Genomic DNA, 24,478 nt, shown 5'->3' on the forward strand with positions numbered 1-24,478 from the left:
CACGTCTGTGGCCTACACCACAGCTCACGGCAACACTGGATCCCCAACCCACTGAGCAAGGCCAGGGATCGAACCCGCAACCTCATGGTTCCTAGGCGGATCCGTTTCCGCTGCGTCAGTCACGATGGCAACTCCAGCTTTATCTTTTTTTAATTGAAGTATAATTGACCTGCAGTATGATACCAGTTTCAGATGTACAACACACTGATTTGCTGCATAGGTTTTCCACTGGGGGAAAAGTTGATTTCTCTCAGGTCTCATACATCTAAACAGTGACATCACTCACACTTTGATTTTGTTCACAGGACTATATCTGAGGAAAAGAATCTTCTTACTAAAATTCTTTTTTTTTTTTTGTCTTTTTGCTATTTCTTTGGGCCGCTCCCGCGGCATATGGAGGTTCCCAGGCTAGGGGTTGAATCGGAGCTGTAGCCACCGGCCTACGCCAGAGCCACAGCAACGCGGGATCCGAGCCACATCTGCGACCTACAGCTCACGGCAACGCCGGATTGTTAACCTACTGAGCAAGGGCGGGGACCAAACCCGCAACCTCATGGTTCCTAGTCGGATTCGTTAACCACTTCGCCACGACAGGAACTCCTTTTTTTTTTTTTTTTTTTACTTTACGTATTCTGTTTTATAAATTCTGAGACAAATTTTTATGAAAAAAACTTTTTTTCTTTTTAAGGCCGCACCTGGGGCATCGGGAATGTCCCAGGCTAGGGGTCAAATAGGAACTGCAGCTGCAGGCCTATGCCACAGCCACCGCAATGCCAGATCTGAGCCACAGCTGTGACCTTTACCACAGCTTGTGGCAGTGATGGATCCATAACCCACTGAGCGAGGTCAGGATTGAACCCACATCCTCATGGATACTATGTTGGGTTCTTAATCCCCTCAGCCACAATAGGAACTGCTATGAGAATTTTTATTCTAAAAAAGTAGTGATTTCAGAACAGGAAACTCTTGTTTGCTTATTATCCACCCTCTTTCCTTGCTTTTGCATACCCTGTTCCCCCCCCCCCATCAGATAATCATGTTTGACTACACGCCTAGTGTATTCATGTGGGTTTCGGTTAAACTAAAAACTGAACGCCTTGGGACGCAAAAAGCAGGCCAACAAATCACCAGACTGAACCGTTTCTTTTACTTCTTTGGATATAAATTCACAAATGAACTAGGTAGCATATTTGTTAGTTCGCTGTCATTTAAACACTTAACACTGTAATATAGGATAAGAATTGACCTGACTTGTCATTTTCAGCCCAAAGAAAGTGTCACTTAGAACCAAACTATAACTACGTAGCTGAAATTTTTCAGTAACAAGAACCTCCCAGCTTTTGAATAGAGTAATGACATTAAGCTTCTGTTAAGAAAACTGGCTAACAATCAAGCTGCTTTGAATCAGTCTTCTACTCTAACTGCCACATATTCTCAGACCAAGTATCTCTTAGGATCAGGGAGGAGGCAGGGAACATCAGTTGATATAAAATACTTGTTTAAAAGAGTTTTCCAGGAGTTCCTGTCATGGTGCAGTGGTTAACGAATGCGACTAGGAACCATGAGGTTGCAGGTTCAATCCCTGGCCTTGCTCAGTGGGGTAAGGATCTGGCATTGCCGTGAGCTGTGGTGTAGGTGGCAGACGCAGCTCGGATCTGGTGTTGCTGTGGCTGTGGTATAGGCCGGCGGCTACAGCTCTGATTCGACCCCTAGCCTGGGAACCTCCATATGCTGCGGGTGCAGCCCTAGAAAAGACAAAAAAAAAAAAAAAGAGTTGTCCAAATCACAGTAAGTAGCCAATTTAGGAAGGAATTGAAGATTGGATAATAGCTGACTTTGATGGGGGGTTTTTCTTATTTCTTTCATTTATCTCCTTCATGAGGAATATGGATTCCTTTAAAGGCTTCTTTGCTATTACACAATGGAAGCAGTGTACTATAGTGGAGAGATCATGGGCTTTAAAGCCAGATAGAACCTAGGCTTGAATTGAATCCCAGCTCTGCAACTAACCAGCTGCCTGGACGTTAGTCAACTTTCTGAGCCTTTTCTTGTCTATAAAATGTGGATATTAAAATACCTATTCCATAAGGTCATTAATGATTAAACAAGATGACACATGTGAAAAGCTTAGGGTTAAACCTGATGCATGGTAGGGACCCAATAGATGTTCCTTAAACTTTTCTTTTTCCCAAATTTGATAGAGGAGAGGCTTTTTAATGAGTAATACTGACTTGGATGAGAAAATCATGAAAAACTATTTTTCTAAATTCAGAAGCTATCTTTAAGCAACTATCAGGCATTATGAGAAAAATTTTGAAATGATTCAGGCCTAGTCATCCACCTACTCACTACCTACTAGGAGGAAAAGACACATGAATAATACAATTATGGCATATCATTCGAGGTCAAAACAATATGCTGTTAGCATCTAGGGAATTCTGATATAATGGAGACCGTTTATGGCCATACTATCCTGAACACGCCCAATCTAGTCTGATATGGTGGAGAGGTACTGAAAATATGTCCAAAGTAATTTGTGTAACAAAGTAGATGTGCTCTTGATGTTCTGGGGGTTTTTTTGTATTTTTTTTGTTTTTGTTTTTGGTTTTTTTTTGTCTTTTTGCTATTTCTTTGGGCCGCTCCCATGGCATATGGAGGTTCCCGGGCTAGGGGTCAAATCGGAGCTGTAGCCCCTGGCCTACGCCAGAGCCACAGCAACGCGGGATCCAAGCCGCATCTGCAACCAACACCACAGCTCACGGCAACGCCGGATCGTTAACCCACTGAGCAAGGGCAGGGACCGAACCTGCAACCTCATGGTTCCTAGTCAGATTCGTTAACCACTGCGCCACGACGGGAACTCCGATGTTCTGTTTTTTAAGGAATAAAATACAAATTCCATTTTGCATTGGGGCATACTGTCTTGAAGTGGTAAATCATATTTGGGCACCCAGAAGTTTGACCTAAATAATATCATCCAAATGTATATTTAATATGAACCTCTTGGTCTTAAGCTTGTTCTCATATATCACTTTTTAGAGGAATAGGTGCATCTTGGAAACTCTTTCTCTCAGCGTGACAATGAAATATTTTAAGTACTAATGGTAGTTTTAAAAATGACCTTTACTCTAAAGGTCTAAAAATGCAGTTATGTGCTTTTTAACAAAACCACGTCGCACATCCATATTTAAAGAAATGGCTTTTCTTTCTAAGAGCTCGGTAGGAGTTATTGGGAATATTCAAATTTCCTTTTAAATGATTTTAAAATTCTAGAGCTGCTTTGTTAAACATTGGCTTATGCTATGCTTCCGGATTTTTTAGAGATCTTTCATAATCAAGTCCTTGCTTAGGATCTTCTGGCATCTTGGATCTTTCCCTACATTTTTTTATTCCTCCCCCACTTTTTTTTTTAGCACTGGTCTTAAAGTACGTTCCACTTTTCTCATCACCATACACTTGGACATTAAAGTTTGCCTTCGATCTCACCTCTCAAATTAATTTGCATTAGTCTTGGATGTGATCAAAGTTATCATTAGCATTCATTCCTAATTAATTGATAAGCACTAGCACTGGAAACTCATGCATTTATATTTTGTTGAGTATTCTAGAATGAGAAATCAGACCGTTAGACTTAATCAAGTGAATATACTAAAGATGGAGGACTTCCGTGGGAGTGCATTTCCCCAAATGTGTCATAAAGTTTGTTGCTTAAACCTAAATCAGAAGTGCTCTAAAGACAAAGTGCAAAATGATTGTCAAAGGGAGTTCCCGTCGTGGCTCAGCCATAATGAACCTGAACCCGACTAGTATTCATGAGGACATGGGTTCGGTCTGGCCTCACTCAGTGAGTTAAGGATCTGGCGTTGCCGTAAGCTGTGGTGTAGGTCTCAGATGAGGCTCGGATCTGACGTTGCCGTGAGCTGTGGTGTAGGTCGCAGACGCGGCTCGGATCTGGCGTTGCTGTGGCTGTGGTGTAGGTCGGCAGCTGCAGCTCCAATTCAGCCCCTAGCCTGGGAACTTCCATATGCCACAAGTGTGGCTTTAAAAAGCAAAAAAGAAAAACAAAGTGATGGTCAAAGACTTATCATGAACTGTGTTTTTTTCTTTGTCCTGTTTTCTTTTGTTGGCTCTGTTTTTGTATCATTTGCATTTTTCTCATCTTGGTGTCTAAATGGCTCATGCTTTATATGAAAATAAAGTAGTCATGTTTGGAAGTCTAGGCCAGGGCCAGAATCCTGTGGGCATACTGGCTGTTCTCACTAAGGACTGGCCACAGTTTGACCGTAGAATCCAAGAGTTGGGAGGACTTCAGAGGGTTTTGGATGGATGTATCATAATGGAATCTTGGACTATGAAGAGCAGATTTCCAGTACCGGCTCTATCATTTAGGGGCTGCATGCCCTTTCAGACAACTTATTTTACTTTTTCCAAGCCTCCTCTTGCTTAATGTTAAAATGGAGATATCGTCTCCTTAGGGGTGGTTGTGAGGGTTAAATGAGGTATCAAAAATAATTCTAGGAGTTCCCATGGTGGCGCAGTGGTTAACGAATCTGACTAGGAACCATGAGGTTGCGGGTTCGATCCCTGCCCTTGCTCAGCAGGTTAAGGATCTGGCGTTGCCGTGAGCTGTGGTGTAGGTTGCAGACGCGGCTCGGATCCCGCATTGCTGTGGCTCTGGTGTAGGCTGGAGACTACAGCTCCAATTCAACCCCTGGCCTGGGAACCTCCATATGCCATGGGAAGCGGCCCTAGAAAAGGCAAAAAGACAAAAAAAAAATTCTAAAGTTTAAAGTAACTATATAAGGAGTTCTCTTGTGGTGCAGCAGGTTAAAGATGAGGTGTTGTCACTGCAATGGCTTGGGTCACTGCTGTGGTGTGGCCAGGGAAGTTCCACATGCCATGGTGTGGCCAAAAAATTTAATGAAATAACTATATAAATACAAGGAAGTAGTAGTATTAGCTTCCTGCTCCAAGCCACAGTGTTTTTTTGTTTTGTTTTGTTTTGTTTAAAGTAACTTCCTTGATGTTAGAGTTAAGTGTTCCCAAACTCTCGGCTTCAGTAAGACCAATACTGAGATTTCGAGCAAAGCATTCTTTCTGTTTGGGCATCAGTTTTCTTTCCTTTTCCTTTTTATTTTATTTTTTTTCTTCTCATGGCCACACCCACAGCATATGGAAATTCCCAGGCTAAGGGTTGAATCAGAGCGGCAGCTGCTGGACTACACCACAGCCACAGCCAACTCGGGATCCGAGCCATCATCTGACCTATACCACGGTTTGTGGCAACCCCAGATCCTTAACCCACTGAGCAAGGCCAGGGATCGAACCCATGTCCTCATGGATACTAGTCCCGTTTGTTACTGCTGAGCCACAAGAGGAACTCTCGGCATCAGTTTTCTTGTCTCTCAGATTAGACATCAGGCTAGGTGAACTCTTAAGAGTTTTTTGAGCTCTAAAGATCCTAAGTCTACTTCCTTTCATTGTCACTCTCACTCTATCATTTAGTTGTGAAGTGTATAACAAAATAGAAGGGGAAATGTTTGTGCTCGAAGTTAGGTACCATCATAGAATGCCCCTTGTGAGTGAAATCACAATTAAGTCCCACAGAAGGAATGAAAGGGCTTCAGTTAGCACCTCTTTCCTTCTAAGGGCTAGACTTTCCTATTAACGATTTCTATGAGCTATGTTTGCCAGTCAGGTAACAATCTGAGAAGTTTCTGCTGTTCCTGTGACAGCAAAGAAATGCTTTGGCAGGAATCCCCCTGGCATCAAGCCAAATACCTTTCATTAAATGATATCTTATTATAGGAGGCGGGTTTGGGCATTAGGAATTTCCTCACATAGATAGAATAGTCATGAATTATTCCATACCAAAATATATTTGCTATAGATATGTTTAAATCTGTTATGCTTGTTGACGAATAGTATTTTATATTTTCACTTAATAAATATTTTTAGTGAGTGTCTGCTATAAGCTGGACATTATGCTGGATACTTGACTCAGCTCACTCCATGTCCACTAGGGGTCTCCCTTTGGGGGCTGGTGGTACATGAGGAAGCTGTTACCATTCTCACAATGACCTCTGGTTCTGAGCACCTCCTGTTGGCTGAATTTCTTTTCTATAAGTACAAAATAGGAAGATTGCTTATCATCTTGCCATGCTGCACATGCTATCTGTCTATCCTACACAGCACCACTCAGGTGTGAGACGTAGCCTCTGCTTCATTTACACATATATTATCTTCACTTGAGGCATTTGTGTTATGTGGTAGATATTACTGACATGGAAGGAAGATTTATTTGCAGCATCACAAGTAATTTTGCATCAACACTGAAAATCTCATACCACCTGGTATAGTCATTCATTGATTCCTCTCTTTCACACCTTTCTTTCACCTTTTAGATTTCCCTCTATACCACAACCTCACTTCGGATTCAAAAATATACATATATACACATGCCCTAAATGAGCCATGGCCTTGCCTTTGCATATCTAATATTATCTAAGTATATGTTTAGTGAAACAAACCGAAAAAAAAGGGTTACCACTCTCAAGTTCCACCTTCCTTATAAGGCAGTAGTGATGATAAACAGCAATTTTTTCCTAATACCAAATAACACTGTAAGGATTGGTATTATTGTCATTTTATAGGTGAGTAAACAAGCGTAAGGATTTAATACCTTGTCCAGGATTATTCATTTAATAAATAACAAAGTCAAATTTTAAATCTAGGTCCATTTGAATCCAAATCCTATGCACTTTCTACCAAACAAGATACAATTCATAAAAAGAAATTGGAAAAGACACACTTTATAAAAGATCCTATGGGCTTTTGAAAATAGGAAAATTGCTTTGAAAATTCATAGCATCTGAATCCATTTGGAGTAGGGACACATAGCTTTACCATTGTGGCCCAAAGCTGCTGTTTAAGAAGATAGGGGGAATTCCTGTCATGGCGCAGTGGTTAACGAATCCGACTAGGAACCATGAGGTTGCGGGTTCGGTCCCTGCCCTTGCTCAGTGGGTTAACGATCTGGCGTTGCCGTGAGCTGTGGTGTAGGTTGCAGACTCGGCTCGGATCCTGCGTTGCTGTGGCTCTGGCGTAGGCCGGTGGCTACAGCTCCGATTCGACCCCTAGCCTGGGAACCTCCATATGCCATGGAAGCGGCCCAAAGAAATAGCAAAAAGACAAAAAAAAAAAAAAAGAAGAAGATAGGGAAACATAATAGGTGAAAGGTTTCAGTAATTTAAAAAAATCCTGTTTGATATCAGATAAATGGACATTTATTATGGTTAATTTAAAATTCACTTATACATTGACTTTTACCTGATAAATATTTATTAATCCTCTCTACCTTTTTATGGTATTTCTTTTAAAAATAGTTTTTTGTAATACCTGTTTTTTATTACAGAGACAATTAAAGGCAGATGCTAAAAAAGCTATTGGAAGGCTTCAACTCCGTACACTGAAACAAGGAGACAAGGTGCGTTTATATGACTTTTAAATGCCATTTGTTTAAAGCAATGCTATCAAGCCATTGTTAAAAGCTAAATGTTCTTCAGGAGTTCCCGTCATGGCTCAGGGATTAATGAATCCGACTAGGCACCACGAGGTTGCGGGTTCCATCCCTGGCCTTGCTGAGTCGGTTAAGGATCCAGCGTTGCCGTGAGCTGTGGTGTAGGTTGCAGACGCGGCTTGGATCCCACGGTGCTGTGGCTGTGGCATAAGGCTGGTGGCTACAGCTCCAATTCGACCCCTAGCCTGCGAACCTCCATATGCCACAGGAGCGGCCCTAGAAAAGGCAAAAAAAAAAAAGACAAAAAAAAAGCTAAATGTTCTTCTGTAGCATGGTTTTCATTGGAGTTTATAAATCTTAGTGATATTTTAAATCTATTTGATGCTGGAGGTAGGCTGAATTCATCTAGGTCCTAAGTTCCCCAAATTCATCTCAGTTCTAATCCCTAAAACCTGTAAATCTTCCCTTCTGTGGCAAAAAGAACTCTGCAGATGTGATTAAATTAAGGATCTTGAGATGGGAAGATTATCCGGGATTATCCAGGTAGGTCCTACATAGAATCACAATGTTTTTATAAGAGGGAGGAAAAGGGAGATTTGACTGCAGTTCAGTAGGAGATGTGACAATGGAAGTAAGTTGGAGTTATGTAAGACAGGGGCCATTGAGCAATAACAGTAAAAGTTTGTGTCATTTTAAGCCACTAAGTTATGGTAATTTGTTACAGCAACAACAGGAAATGAATACAGTGCTCCAGCACAACTTTACTTGACTATCCATTTTCAGATGCAGCACAGTTGAAAACTACCATTGATGTATAGAACATGCATCCAAAGATAGCTATAGAAGTCTGTACTATACTTCAGTGAAAACAGAGCTGTGGAACTTACTGAAATAAAAAAAAAAAAGACCATTTATAATAGCACCAAAATCATTACATACTTAGGTATAATCTTACAAAATATGTGCAAGATCTATATACTGAAAACTGCAAAACACCCATAAAAGAAGGAAATCAAAGAAGACCTAAAGAAATGGAGGGATATACCTTGTTCATGAGTTAGAAGACTTTCTGTTGTAAAGATTGATGTCAGTTACCCCCCCCAAAACTAATGTATAGATTCAGTGCAGTTTCAGTCAAAATCCTAGTTGCATCTTTTGTAGAAATTGACAAGTTGATGCTAAGTTTATTTGGAAAAGCAAAAGAACTAAAATAGCCAAAACAATTTTGATAAAGAGCAAATTTGGATGACTCACATTATCTGAGTTGCAGAATTATTTTAAGGCTACAGTAGTCAAGAAAGGATGGTGTTAGCAAAAGGATAGACCTGCCACATCCAACGCTGGAAACAGGGAATCCTGGAAGAGGAACAGCGTGGTATAACAACGCACGAGACTCTTACATTTAGAAAGTGGGAAACCAGAAGACATTCTTCTGTTCCGCAGAACAAAGGCACCTAGGCTTTAGCCCACACGATTTTTATTAAGGAAGGTGATGAGATTATTATTAATGGGATTAATGAAGGTGACAAGATTGGTGGGCAGGGACGGCATAGGCAATGATGAGATTATCTCCTCTAGTGATATCAAAGGGGGTATCCTTAGGATCTAGTGCAGTTGTTTATGGAATAACATGGTTAATGCATAAGTCCTTTATTTTGTCTTTGAAGGAGACTCTGTACTTTAGAACTCTGAGTCCATAGATGTTTGCCTTCTGCAGGGTTCTGCTGTTCCATGGTCTCCAACATAGACCTTTAGATCTTTGAAACAGAAAGGAGAGTCTAGAAATAGACCCACACATTTGTGGTCAATTGATTTTCAACAGAAGTGCAAAGGCAATTCAAGGAAGAAAGGACAGCCAGTTGTTGTCTCACAAAGATTACTTTGCTATGATACAAAAACGAGTCTATTAAAGAAAAAAATGAGGGGAGCTCCCTTCATGGCTCAGCGGTTAACAAACCTGACTAGCATCCATGAAGATTCGGGTTCAATCCCTGGCCTCCCTCAGTGGGTTAAGGATCTGGCGTTGCCATGAGCTGTGGTGTAGGTTGCAGACACAGCTTGGATCCTTTGTTACTGATCCCTGTTGCTGTGGCTGTGGTGTAGGCTGGCAGCTGGAACTCTAATTTGACCCCTAGCCTGGGAACTTCCAAATGCCATGGCTATGCCCCCCCCCAAAAAAAAAGAAAAGGAAGAAAAAATGAGAAATCTGTCAAAATTAAGGTCTTTTGCTCTTTGAAAGACACTGTTAAGAGACTGAAAAGACAGCACATTGGGAGGAAATATTTGCAAATCGCATATCTGATAAAGGCCTGTTTCCAGAATATATAAAGAACTCTCAAAAATCAACAAAAGAAAACAAACAACCTGCTGGAAAATGGGAAAAATAGATATTTTACCACAGAAATGTATCGCTGGCAAAAAAAAGCATGTAAAATGATGCTTAACATCATTAATCATTAGGGAAACACAAATTAAAACCACAATGAGACACCCAGGGCACATTCATTAGAATGGCTAAAACCAATTCAGCTGACAACACCAAGAGCTGACCAGATGTGGAACAACTGAAACTCTCATGCATTTGCTGGTGAGAATGCAGTGTACAGCCAGTTTGGAAAACACTTTGGCAGTTCAGATATACATACACTCTCCAAAGAACCCAGCAATCCCACTACTAGGTGTTTACCCTAGAGGGAAAAAAAGTATGTTCACATTAAAACTTGTTCACAATTATTCATGTCATGGCAGGTTTACTCATAATTACCAAAAACTAGAAAGAGCTCATTTGTCCTTCAAATGATGAATGGATTAAAGAAAAAATGGTGGTATATCCATATCATGGAATATTACTTAGCAATAAAAAGGGGAGAACCCTACTGATATTTACAACATGAATGGATTACAAATGCATCATGTTAAGTGAAAGAAGCCAGACTCAAAGAGTTTATAATGCACAAGTCCACTTATATTCTGGAAAAACCAAAACTGTAGGCACTGAAAACATCTGTGGGTGCCAGAGGATAGGGGTTAAAAGGAGGAGTTAGCTACAAAGGGGTATAGAGGAAATTGTTGGGGTAATAGGACTATCTTATATCCTGATTTTGATGGGGATTCAGTGACTGCACATTTGTCCAAACTTGCAAAAACGATACTCAGCATTTAAGAGGGAATTTTACTGCATGTGAATTGTGCTTTAATTTTTTTAATGGCAAACCATAGCCATAGAACTTTTGGCATTTTGTGAATTCCAAAACCCGGAACAGGTTTAAATCACTGCTACGTTTCTCTTTGTCCTTTGCCTCTTTCGTTGACTTTATTGTTTTACTTTTAAAAGTCTAACTTTTTTGTTTTATTTTCCAATTTCAGTTATATAGTACAGTGTTATTGACTATGGTCACCATGTGTTACGTTAGATCCTCAGACCTTATTCATCTGACAGTTGAAAAGTTTGTATGTACCTTTTACTAAGTTCCCCCCATTTCCCCCATTCCTTAGCCCCTGGAAACTACTTTTCTGCTCTGTTTCTTTAAGTTTGACTTTTAAGATTCCAATTAAGCCTAAATAATTTTAAATGCTTTATGGCAACAATTAGCTTAGTGACGTGATCCTCTTCCATCTGTAGGAATTTGTGTTATTTATTTATCTTTTTGCCATTTCTTGGGCCCCTCTCATGGCACATGGAGGTTCCCGGGCTAGGGGTCCAATTGGAGCTGTAGCCACTGGCCTACGCCAGAACCACAGCAACACGGGATCCAAGCCGCGTCTGCGACCTACACCACAGCTCACGGCAACACTGGATCCTTAACCCACTGATCGAGGCCAAGGATCGAACCGGCAACCTCATGGTTCCTAGTAGGATTCATTAACCACTGCGCCACGATGGGAACTCCGGAATTTGTGTAATTTAAATACATGTGTATGCTGATCTTGCTCTGTAGTTTAATGAATTTTTCTTATCTATCCAAATAACAATAACTATTTGTTCCTAGGAAATTGGCCCTGATGGAGATAGTTGTGCTGTGTGTATTGAGCTGTATAAACCAAATGATTTGGTGCGCATCTTAACCTGCAAGTAAGTTTGATTTTCTTTTATGTCTGCAATAAGAATAGCTGACTTATCTAAATGATTGTAATGGGGGAAACTATTTTGCATATTTCCAAGTTGATGTAAAGAAAGCGTTTATTTTTAACTTCTTTTCCAATATCATTGGAAATGGTATAAGGCTAATTATATAAAGTTTCCATAATCTGATACAATTTGGAAACCAGTTCCATAAAAAACTGAGAACTTAGCCAGCACGACTGTTTATTGATTATTTGCGTGTGTGTGTGTGTGTGTGTCTTGGTGGGGTGGGGGGGTACTGGATTATTGAATTCAAAATAATTCTAACAATCCTATTGAGAAGAAAATAAAATCAACTAATGAGCACCTATTTGGAAGTCTTCATTCTTCAGTTTCTTATTATTCCTCTCCTGGAAGTTGTTCTTAACACTCTTCCTTTTAGCTATTAAAGAGTTCCATCCTTGGAACTTATCACATTGCCCAAAATATCAGAATTATGTTACACACAATACTTTACTAGATTATTGAGAATGACTAACTCTATCATTTTATGGTTTGGGAATAACAAGATAATTACTATCTGAATTACTGAACCGAATCTTAGGTCAGGTAATATCTTAGCCATTTTTCAAGTAAGCAGTAGTGAAAATAATTTTTATGAAGCTAGGGTAATGAGGCTTTTATATTTAAAAGTACTATATTATGAAATTTCCAAATTTTGTTTCTGTAGTAGTGTGTTTAAAAGGGGGAAAAAAGCATCCACTAGAAGACTAAGTAAAATTATAGGATAACTGAGATTATTAGGGTAACCTGGGTTATTAGGCAAAGTCTTGTTGCTCATTCACAACTGATAACCAACTTATGTGTTTTTCCCTTCATTAGCCATATTTTCCATAAGACATGTGTTGACCCATGGCTGTTGGAACACAGGACTTGCCCCATGTGCAAATGTGACATACTCAAAGCTTTGGGAATTGAGGTAAACATTGCTAACTACTATTTATATAAAGGAATTTAAGGACTGTGTTATTTATATATCTAGGCCTTCAGGAAAATAACATCCTTATATTTTTAGCTACATAATGGGCTAGACTTACAGTTTATACCAAAAATTGGACCTACGTACATCATAATGACAGGTGCCATGCTGGACCCACCTCCATTTCCCTCTTTCTTCCCTCTCCTCAAATGTCCTTATTATTTGGTCAGAATGTAAAGTGATGACCCCAGCTGATTTCTGATACCTCTTGCTATTTTTTACTCTTTTTACTATTGCATAGCAATCAAATGTGTAGTTAATTGAGCATGTGAAGTTTGAGAAAGCATAGCAAATCTCGAGTGATATTTGGTAAACGAAAAGAACTGTCAATTTCACGGTACACACAGCAGAAACTCAAGCTCAACAAAGTCTTCCTGAGTTGAGGAGATATATATTATGACAATGATTCTCAATACCCCTAGGAGAAAGCATAAGAATTTTTTTGAGTGCCTTCCCTGTACTGGGCGTGATGTTAGGAAACGGTTCACCCAGATGAACATGTCAGATGTGATGGCAATCTTCCTGTAACATCTTTCACCCCACTGGACCCAGTTGCTCCAACTGCTGTGGCTGGGACCAGCAAGAGATTGTTGGTGATCATCAAAAAAGGATTATATATAGATTAGAAAGGTTAAGAAGCATTGCTCTATTATACATAGATTGGAAAGGTTAAGAAGCATTGCTCTAAGTCACCTGTGAAGAAACTTTGTAACGTTATGTCAAGAAAAAGCATATACCCCGGGACCTCTTAATGTGTTCAAATGCTTTCCAAAGGTGGATGTTGAAGATGGATCAGTGTCTTTACAAGTTCCTGTATCCAATGAAACATCCAATAGTGCCTCTCCTCATGAAGAGGATAATCGCAGTGAGACTGCATCGTCTGGATATGCATCAGTTCAGGGAGCCGATGAACCGCCTTTGGAGGAACACGTGCAGTCAGCAAGTAAGCCCCGTGCTGAGAGGCAGCCAGTGCCCCCTAAACGATCCATTGTGGATTAGACACCAGGCAGGGTACTCCTGCTCTTTAGCATTTATTCTCTTCATCCATTAAAACATTCCAGGTTTTGATTTCTAGGAGCAATGGTCAACAGAGGATGTGCCCCTACCTTAACTTAATATACACATATGCAAATGTACCTGAAACAGAGGAAGCATTAATAGTGGAGATTATTCACAGAAGAAAAAGATTTTTTTATTGGAACGCTTCTCTCCAGTGCACTTAAGTGATGGCTTATTCACTTAGAGAAGCTAAGGAGAAACTTGGAACTTGAGAAGCCATTGTTGATTGCAGATCAATCAGAGATTAAGATAAAGAAGGCCTATAATGATAAAATAATAACATTTACTTTTCAAAAACTCGATTAATATACAAATTCTCCAGAACCCATCTTTGGCACAGATCGGAAACTGTCTTTAAGAATGATGTGCTACCACCTGTTGATTATTTACCATGAAGTGAACAAACTGTGGAAACCAGAACTGAATGTATTAATTTCAAAATTCAGAGTTCCGCTGTATGTTGCTCAGTGGGTTAAGAATCCTACTGCAGTGGCTCGGGTCTCCATGGAGGTGTGGGCTGGATCCCTGGCCCAGGGCAGTGGGTTAAAGGATCCAGGGTTGCTGCAGCTGCAGTATAGGCCGGCAGCTGCAGTTCAGATTCAGTCCCTGGCCCAGGACCTTTCATATGTCATAGGTGCATCCATAAAGCAAACAAACAATCAAAAATAATCAAAAGCCCCCAAAATCGTGTGAATCAGTATTAACAACTTAGTCACATTCCACCAGTAGAGAGATTTTAGAGAATTCTATTACTTTTTTCCTTAGAGAAAACCCCTATACAAAAGTATTTTCTCATTCTTTAACTTCTACATTTTTCATGATTTTTGTTGGTTTAATAGATTTTCCTCAATCCTCATTTTGAGATAACCTAATTCTGGCATAGAAGTAGAAGGAAAATAAAACATCAGAAGGGCTTGTAAAAGTTTCAGCTTCCTTTGACAGGAACCTTTGTCCTTAGTAGGCTTATCAGTGCCATAGATACCATTTCTGCAGATGTCACAAGGAATACCATCACGCAGATGCAAACCCCACGTTGTAATCACAAAAATCTTTTAAGTCTTTTTTTTTTTTTTTTTTTTGACTGCTATGATGGCATGCGGAAGATCCAAGGCCAGGGATCGAATCCGTGCCACAGCAGTGAAGTGTTCTGTTCTTGTAGGAAAGGGTGGAAGAATTTGAGAAGCCAAACAAATGATGATCCCATTCCTTCTCCTGTATTCTTTATCTGCACGAGTGGTAGTAGCCCCTACCCAGGTGCCTCAAACTGGAAACTTAGGAGATCCTAGATTCTTCCTTTTTCTGTTGATTCAATATCTTTTTTTTTTTTCTCTAAACCATCCCCTAATTTCCAACCGTAATTCAACAGTCATAGTTGGAGCCACTATCTTCTCTCTGCCCACTCCTTCCACTCTTTCTCACCCAAGAAACTGGGGAAGCCCAGTTAACTCCTGTTCTTCCTTTAAAACTTTCTCCCCTGGGAGTTCCCATGGTGGCTCAGTGGGTTAAGAACCCAACATAGTGTCCCTGAGGACAGGCCGATCCCTGGCCTCGCTCAGTGGGTTAAGGGTCTGGCGTTGCCACAAGCTGCAGTGTAGGTCGCAGATGTGGCTCAGATCCAGCATTGCCATAGATGTGGCGTAGGCCAGCAGCTGCAGTTCAATTTGACCCCTAGCCTGGGAACTTCCATGTGCAACAGGCCCTAAAAAGCAAAAAAACAGCAAAAAATCCAACCCTTTGAAAAGCCTCCCTTGCATCACATGTGTGGCCCTACTGTCTGTTCCATACAACTTCTGTCATTGCACTTATTGCACTGATTGTATTAAAACTTTTAAAAGTCTCTTTGGGTAGGAACAGTGCTTTATTATTCTCCACTGTATATCCAGCACCTAGCACCGACTGCCATGTAGTAAATAATCAAATAAGTGTTGAATGAGTGACCACATAGAATAGGTTGAATCTAATCTATGATTATATATTAATAGTTTGGAAGTCTTTCCTATTAAATCATAGATTATGGCAATAGTTGACTTAAATAATTTTGTAGACATACAGTTGATTAGTTCATGCCTGTGTGTTCCATCATTGCACAGAATTTTCTTAGAGCACTGGCTTTCAAATTTAAACATACAAACATCTATCAAGCCACTTGGAGGGCTTGTTAAAACAGAGGGGCAACCACCAGTTTCTGACTCAGTAGGTCTGGGGTAGGCCCTGAGAATTTTCATATTTTTTTTTCAGCTGACTGTGTTTTTATTTTAGTTTTTCAATTGACTTATTTTTTAGAATTGTCATTTCTAAAACGTTTCCAGGTGACACTGATGCTGCTGGTCCAGAGACCACACTTTGAGAACTGCTGACTGAGGGCCCTAGTTCGTAACTACCCTGGCTGCACACTAGAATCCCCCAGAGAAATTGAAACATTACTGATGCAAGGGCTCAACCCTAGAATAATTAAATCAGAATCCATGAGATGTGGGGCCCGAAAACAAAATTATTAATTTTGAAATAATAACAGCCTGAGAAAAAAGTTTCAAAAATATTACAGAGAATGCCCATATACCCATCACGTTACTTCTCCAAATGCTAACATCTTGTGTAACCATATACAATTATTCAAAACCAAAAAATTAAATGATAAATGTGATTAACTAAACTGATCTTACTTATTCCAGTTTCACCAGCTGACCCACTAATGTCCTTTTTCTGGCCCATGATACCACATTGCATTTCCCCTTTTCTCATTTTTCCCAAGTTTTATTGAGGGACACTTGACATATAATCAAAGTAAGATTAGGTAAAAAATCCATCTTCTCACATAATTACAAATTTGTGTAAATGTGCATGCACAAGTGCATGTGTGTGTGTGTGTTTGTTTGTGGTGAGAACATTTAAGATCTACGCTCTTAGCGACTTTCAAGTATTTAATGCAGTATTGTTAACCATAGTCACCATGCTGTGTACCCCAGAATGATGAACATTTCCCCATTTCCCCCACCTTCCAGCCTCTTTCTGCCACCATTCTACTCTGTTTCTATGATTTTGGCTTTTTTTAGGACTCTGCACAGAAATGAGATCATACAGGATTTCTCTTTCTCTGATTTATTTCACTTAGGACCGTGCCTTCAGGTCCATCCATGTCATTGCCAATAGCAGGATTTCCTTCTTTTTCATGGGTGAATAGTATTCCTATCTTTTATACACACGCACACTGCATTTCCTTTATCTGTTCATCAGTCAGGAGACACAGGTTATTTCCAGGTCTTGGCTATTGTGATCAATGCTACAGTGAGCATGGAAGTGCAGATATCTCTTCAACATGGTAATTCCGTTCCCTTTGGATATATACCCAGAAGTGGGATTGCTGGATTATACGGTAGTTTCAATGTATAATTTTTCCGGCACCTCCATACTAGTTTTCCATAGTGCTGTACCAATTTACCTTCCCACCAACAGTACACTAGGGTTCCCTTTTCTTCACATCCTTGCCAACACTTATCTGTTGTCTCTTTGATAATGGCTAGTCTAACAAGTGTGAGACAATATCTTACTGTGGTTTTGATCTGAATTTCCCTGATGATTAGTGATATTAAGTATCTTTTCATGTACCTGTTGGCCATTTGTATGTCTTCTTTGGGAAAATATCTATTCAGTTCCTCTGCCTTTTTTTTTTTTTTTTTGGCTTTTTAGGGCCACACTTGCAGTATATGGATGTTCCCAGTCTAGGGGATCAAATCAGAGCTACAACTGCTGCCCTACACCAGAGCCACAGCAATGAAAGATCCAAGCGGTATCTGCGACCTACACCACAGCTCATGGCAACGCCAGATCCTTAACCCACTGAGTGAGGCCAGGGATCAAACCCTGCATCTTCATGGATCCTAGTCGGGTTCATTACCACTGAGCCACGACAGGAACTTCCTCTTCTGCCCATTCTAATTTTAATTTTTATTTTTCTTCTGCCCATTTTTAAATCAGATTTTTTGCTTTCTTGATATTGAATTGTATGAGTTCCTTATATATTTTTGGATATTAACCCCTTATCTGATATATGCAAATATTTGCAAATATTTTTCCCATTTTGTAGCTTGCCTCCTCATTCTGTTGATTTTCTTTTGCTGAGTAGAATCTTTTTAGTTTGATGTAGTCCTATTTGTTGATTTTGGCTTTTGTTGCTTTTGCTTTGTGGTATCATATTTTAAAAAAAAAAATCATTACCAAGACCAGTGTCAACAAGCTTTTCCCCTGTTTCCTTCTATGGCTTGAGATCTTATTTTTAAGTCCTTAAACTGTTTAGAGTTCATGGTTTTTTCCCTTTTTTTCTCTAGTGTTCAGTTTTTAAGTGGTGTAAGACAGGGGTCCAGGAGTTCCTATTGTGGCTCAGTGGTAATGAACCTGACTGGTATCCATGAGGATGTGAGTTCAATCCCTCACTCAGTGGGTTAATAAAAGATCCGGCATTGCTGAGCTGTGGTGTAGGTCACAGACGTGACTTGGAGCTGGCATTTCTGTGGCTGTGGCATAGGCCTGCAGCTGCAGCTCTGATTTGACCCCTAACCTAGGAACCTCCACATGCCATGGGTGCAGCCCTAAAAAGAAAAAAGACAAAAAAGATGGGTGCAGTTTCATTCTGTGGTGTATTTATCCAGTTTACCCAACACCGTTCATTGAAGACTGTCTTTTCCCTATTGAGAGCTTTTGGTTCTCTTGTCAAATATTAATTGATCTCATGTACATGGTCTGATACCCATTGGTTAATTTCTGGGCTCTCTCAGTTCTGTTTCACTGATCTGTGTGTCTGTTTTTATTCCAGTACCATGCTGTGTTGATTTCTGTAGCTTTGTAGTATATTTTTTTGTCTTTTTAGGGCCACATCTGTGGCATATGGAAGTTCCTAGGCTAGGGGTCCAATTGGAGCTGTAGCCGCCGGCCTATACCGCAGCCACAGCAATGCCAGATCTGAGCCACGTCTCCGACCTACACCACAACTCATAGCAATGCTGGATCCTTAACCCACTGAGCGAAGCCAGGGATTGAACCTGTGTCCTCATGGATGCTAGTAGGGTTTGTTACCTCCGAGCCATGATGCAAAGTCTAGCTTTGTAGTATATTTTGAAATCAGGAAGTGTGGCGCCTTCCACTTTGCTCTTCCTTCTCAGGACTGCTTTGGCTATCCAGGGTCTTTTGTAGTTCCATATTAATTTTAGGATTTTTTTAAAATTCTGTGAAAAATGCTGTTGGAATTTTGATTGGATTTGCACTGAATCTACAGACAGCTTTGGTTAGTATGGACATTTAAAGAGTATGAATTCTTCTGATCCATGAACGTGAGATATCTTTCCACTTATTCGTGTCCTCTTCAACATCTTTTATCAATGTCTTACAGTTTTCAGTAAAAATCTTTTACCTCCTTAGTTAAATCTACTCATAAGTATTTTACTGCTTTTTGATGCTATTGCAAATGAGACTGTTTATTTCTCTTGCAGATATTTCATAGTTAGTGTATAGAAATACAACTGATTTTTGTATGTTGATTTTGTAACCCACACCTTTAATGAATTCATTTCTTAGTTCTAACAGTCTTTTGGTAGTAGCATTCACATTTTCTCTATATAAGATCATGTCATCTGGAATCAGACATTTTTATTTCATCCTTTGTCATTTTGATATGTTTTTCCTTTTTTTCCTTTGATGTGTTTATCTTTTCCTTTCTAAGCGCTGTGGCTCTGGGTGGGACTTTTGGTACTATGTTGAATAGGAGTGGTGAGAGTAGGTACCCTTGTCTTTTTCCTCCTGAGTATGATGTTAGCTATGGGTTTGTCATATGTGTCCTTTATTACGTTTGGATATAGTCCTTCTATGCTCAATTTGTTGAGAACTCCATATTGCATTTAATTGTCACATCTTCTTAGTCTCCAATCTGTGGCTGTTTATTAGTCTTTATCATTTATGACCTTGACACTTCTGAGGTCCACTGGTCAGTTATTTTGTAGAGGGTCCCTCCATTTGGAATTGTCTGCTGTTTCCTAATTATGACATTAATTGTCCATTGTCGATTTCTGGCAAGAACACCACACATATTATGTTGTGCCCACCTTTGCCTCATGTCATATAGTGAGGCACATGATGTCCATGTCTTAATACTAAGTGTTTTAACTTTGTTCACTTGTTTAAGATGGTATCTGCCAAGCTTCTCCTTTTAAAGTTATTATTTTTTCCTTTGTAATTATTAATTATTTTATAGAGAGACATTTGGAAACTATAGAAATATCTCGTTTCTCACCATACTAATTTTAGCAATCATTGATGTTTCTTGCTTGCAATAATTATTGCTGAAGTGTGTGGCAAATAATGATTTTCTATTTTCATCCTTCTTTCTACATTAATTAAGCTTCTGTTCTGAGGAAGATCTATCCTTTCTCCACCTGTTCAATTATTTATTTATAATAGTATGGACTCATAGATATTTCTTTATTCCATATTATTCTCATGATTTATTCATAATTAGATTGTCCTAGATTTGGTCATTCATTGGGAACTCCCTCAAGTTGGTTTGTTTTCTTTGAACATATCCCAGCTTTTTTGAGCACTTCCTTGCTTTTTAGCACCACAAGATGTTCTAGGCCAGAGATTGGCAAACTTTTTCTGTAAAGGGCCGGATAGTAAATATTTTAGGCTTTCTATTTATTTATTTGCTTTTTAGGGCCACACCCACGGCATATGGAGGTTCCCAGTCTACAGGTCTAATCAGAGCTGTAGCTGCTGGCCTACCCCACAGCCATAGCAACACAGGATCCGAGCCTCATCTGCGACCTACACCACAGCTCACAGCAATGCCGGACCCCTGACCCATTGAGGCCAGGAGTCAACCTGCATCCTCATGGATACTAGTTGGATTTGTTTCCACTGCTCCACAACAGGAACTCCCATAGGCTTTGAAGGCCATAAGTCTTTGTTGTTTTGGGGGAGAAGGTTGTTTTGCCTTCTAACCTCTTAAAAATGTGAAAGTTACTCTTAGTTATGGATTTGGCTTGCAAGCTGTAGTTGCTGACCCCTAGGCTAGAATCTAGGTTAATCCTGTGCTCTTCTTGCCCTAGCCCTAGAATCAGTTATGTTTTGGTGGGGGTGGCTTTTATTGAAGAACAGTACCTTGAAACCAACATCTAGGCACCAGGTATGCTCATTGTTATTGGGCTGGCATTGCTGTGTGCCCTTTCAAGGAACGAAACTAGGGAATATGTGTATGTATTCACACAAATATACACACACATCTATATTCACCTATCTGAAGAACAGCTAGTTCTTACCGAGACATCAGATTCCAGTTCAGAGTTTATTTTAGCCTTCCCCTTTTCCTTATTTGTAACTCCTTTTTCTGACATCAAGAAACCTGGCTGTTAACATCCACAATATGTTTACTTATTTGTTCATTCCTAACATACAGATAAGTCTCAACATTGCTAACACATCCCTGTGAAAAACAATTTCACTAATCAGTGTAGTTCTTTGATATTAGCCTTATAGGATATAGTCAAAATACCATTTAAGTCACTTAAGTTTTCTTTCTCACGCTCTTCAGGATGGTAATATATTTCATCTGTAGTATAATTATATTCACTTCTTACTATTTGCATTCCATTTTGGGAACTCTCCCCCAACAACTTCCTGGTTGATTATTTTAGTCTTTCTGTCTGTCTGTCTGTCTATCTAACTATGCATATGAAAAAGAATAGGTAATTGTTTAAAGTGCCCAGGTGATTGAAACACGAACTCAGTATTAAGAACTGTCACCTTTAGAATAGAGAAGAAGTGGAAGATATATCTTTTGCTCTTAAGGATGCTATCATCCAGGTAGAGGTAAGCACACATACAAATCAATAAAAGCATAATCATGAATCAATATATGCCATATGTGTTTTATGTAAGATAGCACAAATTATAAAATTATTAAAGGAACAGGGAATGAGTGTGATAATGAGAGTATGATGGAATTAGATAAGAAAGGCTTCCTAAACATGTGTGTTGAACTTGAGCGAGGGGTGAAACCATCCTAAAGGTGCCATTTCTTTTTAAAGATGAAAATCTACAGCTGGTAAACCATGAAGCAAGTTCCATGGCAGTGGATGTTGTTCCTCACGTTGACAACCCCACGTTTGAAGAAGATGAGACTCCTGGTCAAGAGACTGCTGTTCGAGAAATTAAATCATAAAATCTGTGTCAGTAGAAAACTGGAACCTTTAGTAATAACAGAACTGCCAATCAGGGCCTAGTTTAGTATTAATGAACTGGATAAACCTAATAAAATAAGAATGATACTGAAAGTGCTGAGATGACTAATATTATGCTATAGTTAAATGACTTAAAATATTTAACCTATTAACTTTTTTCCACAAACTCATTATAATGTTTTTCATAGGCAAGTTTCCTCTCAATAGTGGTAGCAACATTTTTAAACATTCAAAACTCTCGTCAAGTAGTCATGTTTTTCATTTATAACAGTTTTCTTATTAAAAAAAATGTTGCTTTTAAAATGTGGAATAGCTATAATCACTTTATTTTATGATAGTATCTTAATTAAAAATAATACTACTTTAGCTTGGGCTATATGTGTCAGGGTTTTTCTCCAGGTGCTTATATTAATCTGGAATTGTAATGTAAAAAGCAATGCAAACTTAGGCTAGTACTTCATGAAATGTCTATTTAAGCTACATTAAGTTGATAGAACAAGATTAAAGCAAAATAATCATTTTACTTCTTTCTTATTTTTAAAATTAGGCTAAATGTACTTCATCTGAGTGTCAAGCATAGTTTATCAGAGAATATGGACTGGACTGGATTGATTGGTATATTGGTGACACAAAGTTGGCAAAAGATTATAGACAAAACCTTTCCTTACAAAAACTCTGTATAACTGTTTCTAAACTTACGGGATTTTCAAAAGCATAGAGTATATAAATCACCATACTATTTGAAAATGATTAAGTCATACAAAAATTGGTAATTGATCTTTGTGTATGAATTTGTCTACAGAACTTAGTCTGTAGAAAATGTTTTCCAAACAGTGCTGACTTTGCAAATTGAGTTTACATTTTATCTAAATCGGCTAAAATAACATTAGGCAAACTAAAAGTCTGTCCATGTAGCTATAAATTTCGTGAAAGCATTTTCTTGGTGTTTGAAAAAGAATGGGGGGGGGGGATTCCAGGTGCCTTAATATAAAGTTTGAAGCTTCATCCACCAAAGTTAAATAGAGCTATTATAAAAATGCACTTTAATTATATTCTCTGTAGCTTATCTTTGGTTTTAGAGTTTTGTTTCCACTGCAAATTCCAGCAGAATTTAGGCAAAAGCGGAATAGACATGTATTTTTGTTGGCTAAATGTAGAATGGATGAAACCATTGCATTCTTGTACACTGATTTGAAATGCTGTAAATATGTCCCAATTTGTATTGATTCTCTTTAAATATAAAATGTAAATAAAATATTCCAATAAAAGTTTGTGTCTGGTGTTTAGTTATCATATACTAACTTTTAATATATGCTTGGATTTAGGAGGGGAAAATGCTTTGATGTAAATGGTCATGGATATATGTGATCATTAAAAATTAAAATTTTAATTTTATTTATTTATTTATTTATTTATCTTTTTGCCTTTTCTAGGGCCACACCCGCAGCATGTGGAGGTTCCCAGGCTAGGGGTCTAATTGGAGCCGTAGCCACCGGCCTACGCCAGAGCCACAGCAACGCGGGATCTGAGCTGCATCTGCAACCTACACCACAGCTCACAGCAACACCAGATCCTTAATCCACTGAGCAAGGCCAGGGATCGAACTTTCAATCTCATGGTTCCTAGTCAGATTCGTTATCCACTGTGCCCCAATGGGAACTCCTGGACATTACATTTAAATGGAATCATACGATATATGGTTTTTGTTACTGCTTTCTTCCACTTAGCGTAGTGTTTTCAAGGTTCATCCACGTTGAAGCATGCCACAGTACTTCATTGTTTTTCATTGCTGAATAATATTCTATTGTATGGGTATTCCATATTTGGTTATTCATTCTTCAGTGAATGGATGCTCATATCGTTACCACTTTTTGGCCATTATGGGTAATGCTGATATATACAAGTCTTTGTGTAGATGTATGCTTTCACTTCTGTTGGGTATATGCAAAGAAGAGGGATTCCATTATCCCTTGTGAATTTTCTTCCTGTTATCTTTTGATAATGAAAAAAAGTTTGAACAACAGACTATTACTTTCTCATAGTCAAAATATAAGCTAATTACTGCAACAGTGGCAGTAGGATTCGTTTATGTACAGGTGGTCTCCAATTTAAGGAGGGGTTTTCTGAGTTCATTTGTAAGTTTAGCAGAAGTCAGGTTGCATTATCTTATAAGAATATACATGGTTCCCAGGTAGATCAGTAGAAATATATTTAAGGATACAATTGGAATGCTAGGAACAATCCCCCCGCCCCCATTTTGGTTCATTTACTGAATATTTTATGTTCTATAATATGTGGATAAATTTTATTATCACTTTGGGTTATAATTTTTTTTTCTTTTTTGGCCAAACCCCCAGCATATGGAAGTTCCAGAGCCAGGAACCAGATCTGAGCCACACCTATGATCTACACTACTGCTGTGGCAATGCTGGATCATTAACCCGCTGCACCACAGCCGGAAGTCCTAGGTTATAAAAATTTTGAGTTATTTATCTTACTCATTGTCTCTTCTGTTGGGAGTGGATTTTTAAAATATTTTCAAACATATTAAACAATGTAAATTTTAGATTGAT

General features: G+C 39.0%; 1 protein-coding gene across 3 annotated transcripts in view; it reads left to right on the forward strand.

Moving 5' to 3' along the window:
- Positions 1–23,173, forward strand: part of RNF128 (ring finger protein 128) — a 100,253-nt gene extending 77,080 nt beyond the window's left edge. For 2 of the 3 annotated variants that reach the window (XM_047765386.1, XM_047765385.1), the window contains exons 3-7: positions 7,415–7,486; positions 11,509–11,591; positions 12,465–12,561; positions 13,396–13,564; positions 21,753–23,173. In XM_047765386.1, coding sequence (XP_047621342.1) covers positions 7,415–7,486; positions 11,509–11,591; positions 12,465–12,561; positions 13,396–13,564; positions 21,753–21,886 — 555 coding nt within the window. In that variant the 3' untranslated portion in view covers positions 21,887–23,173. The remainder of the gene's footprint in view (positions 1–7,414; positions 7,487–11,508; positions 11,592–12,464; positions 12,562–13,395; positions 13,565–21,752) is intronic. The other variant, XM_047765387.1, reaches the window with a different exon arrangement.
- The last annotated feature ends 1,305 nt before the right edge of the window (positions 23,174–24,478 follow it).

Source organism: Phacochoerus africanus, chromosome X (genome assembly GCF_016906955.1).
Source record: "Phacochoerus africanus isolate WHEZ1 chromosome X, ROS_Pafr_v1, whole genome shotgun sequence".
NCBI lineage: Eukaryota > Metazoa > Chordata > Mammalia > Artiodactyla > Suidae > Phacochoerus > Phacochoerus africanus.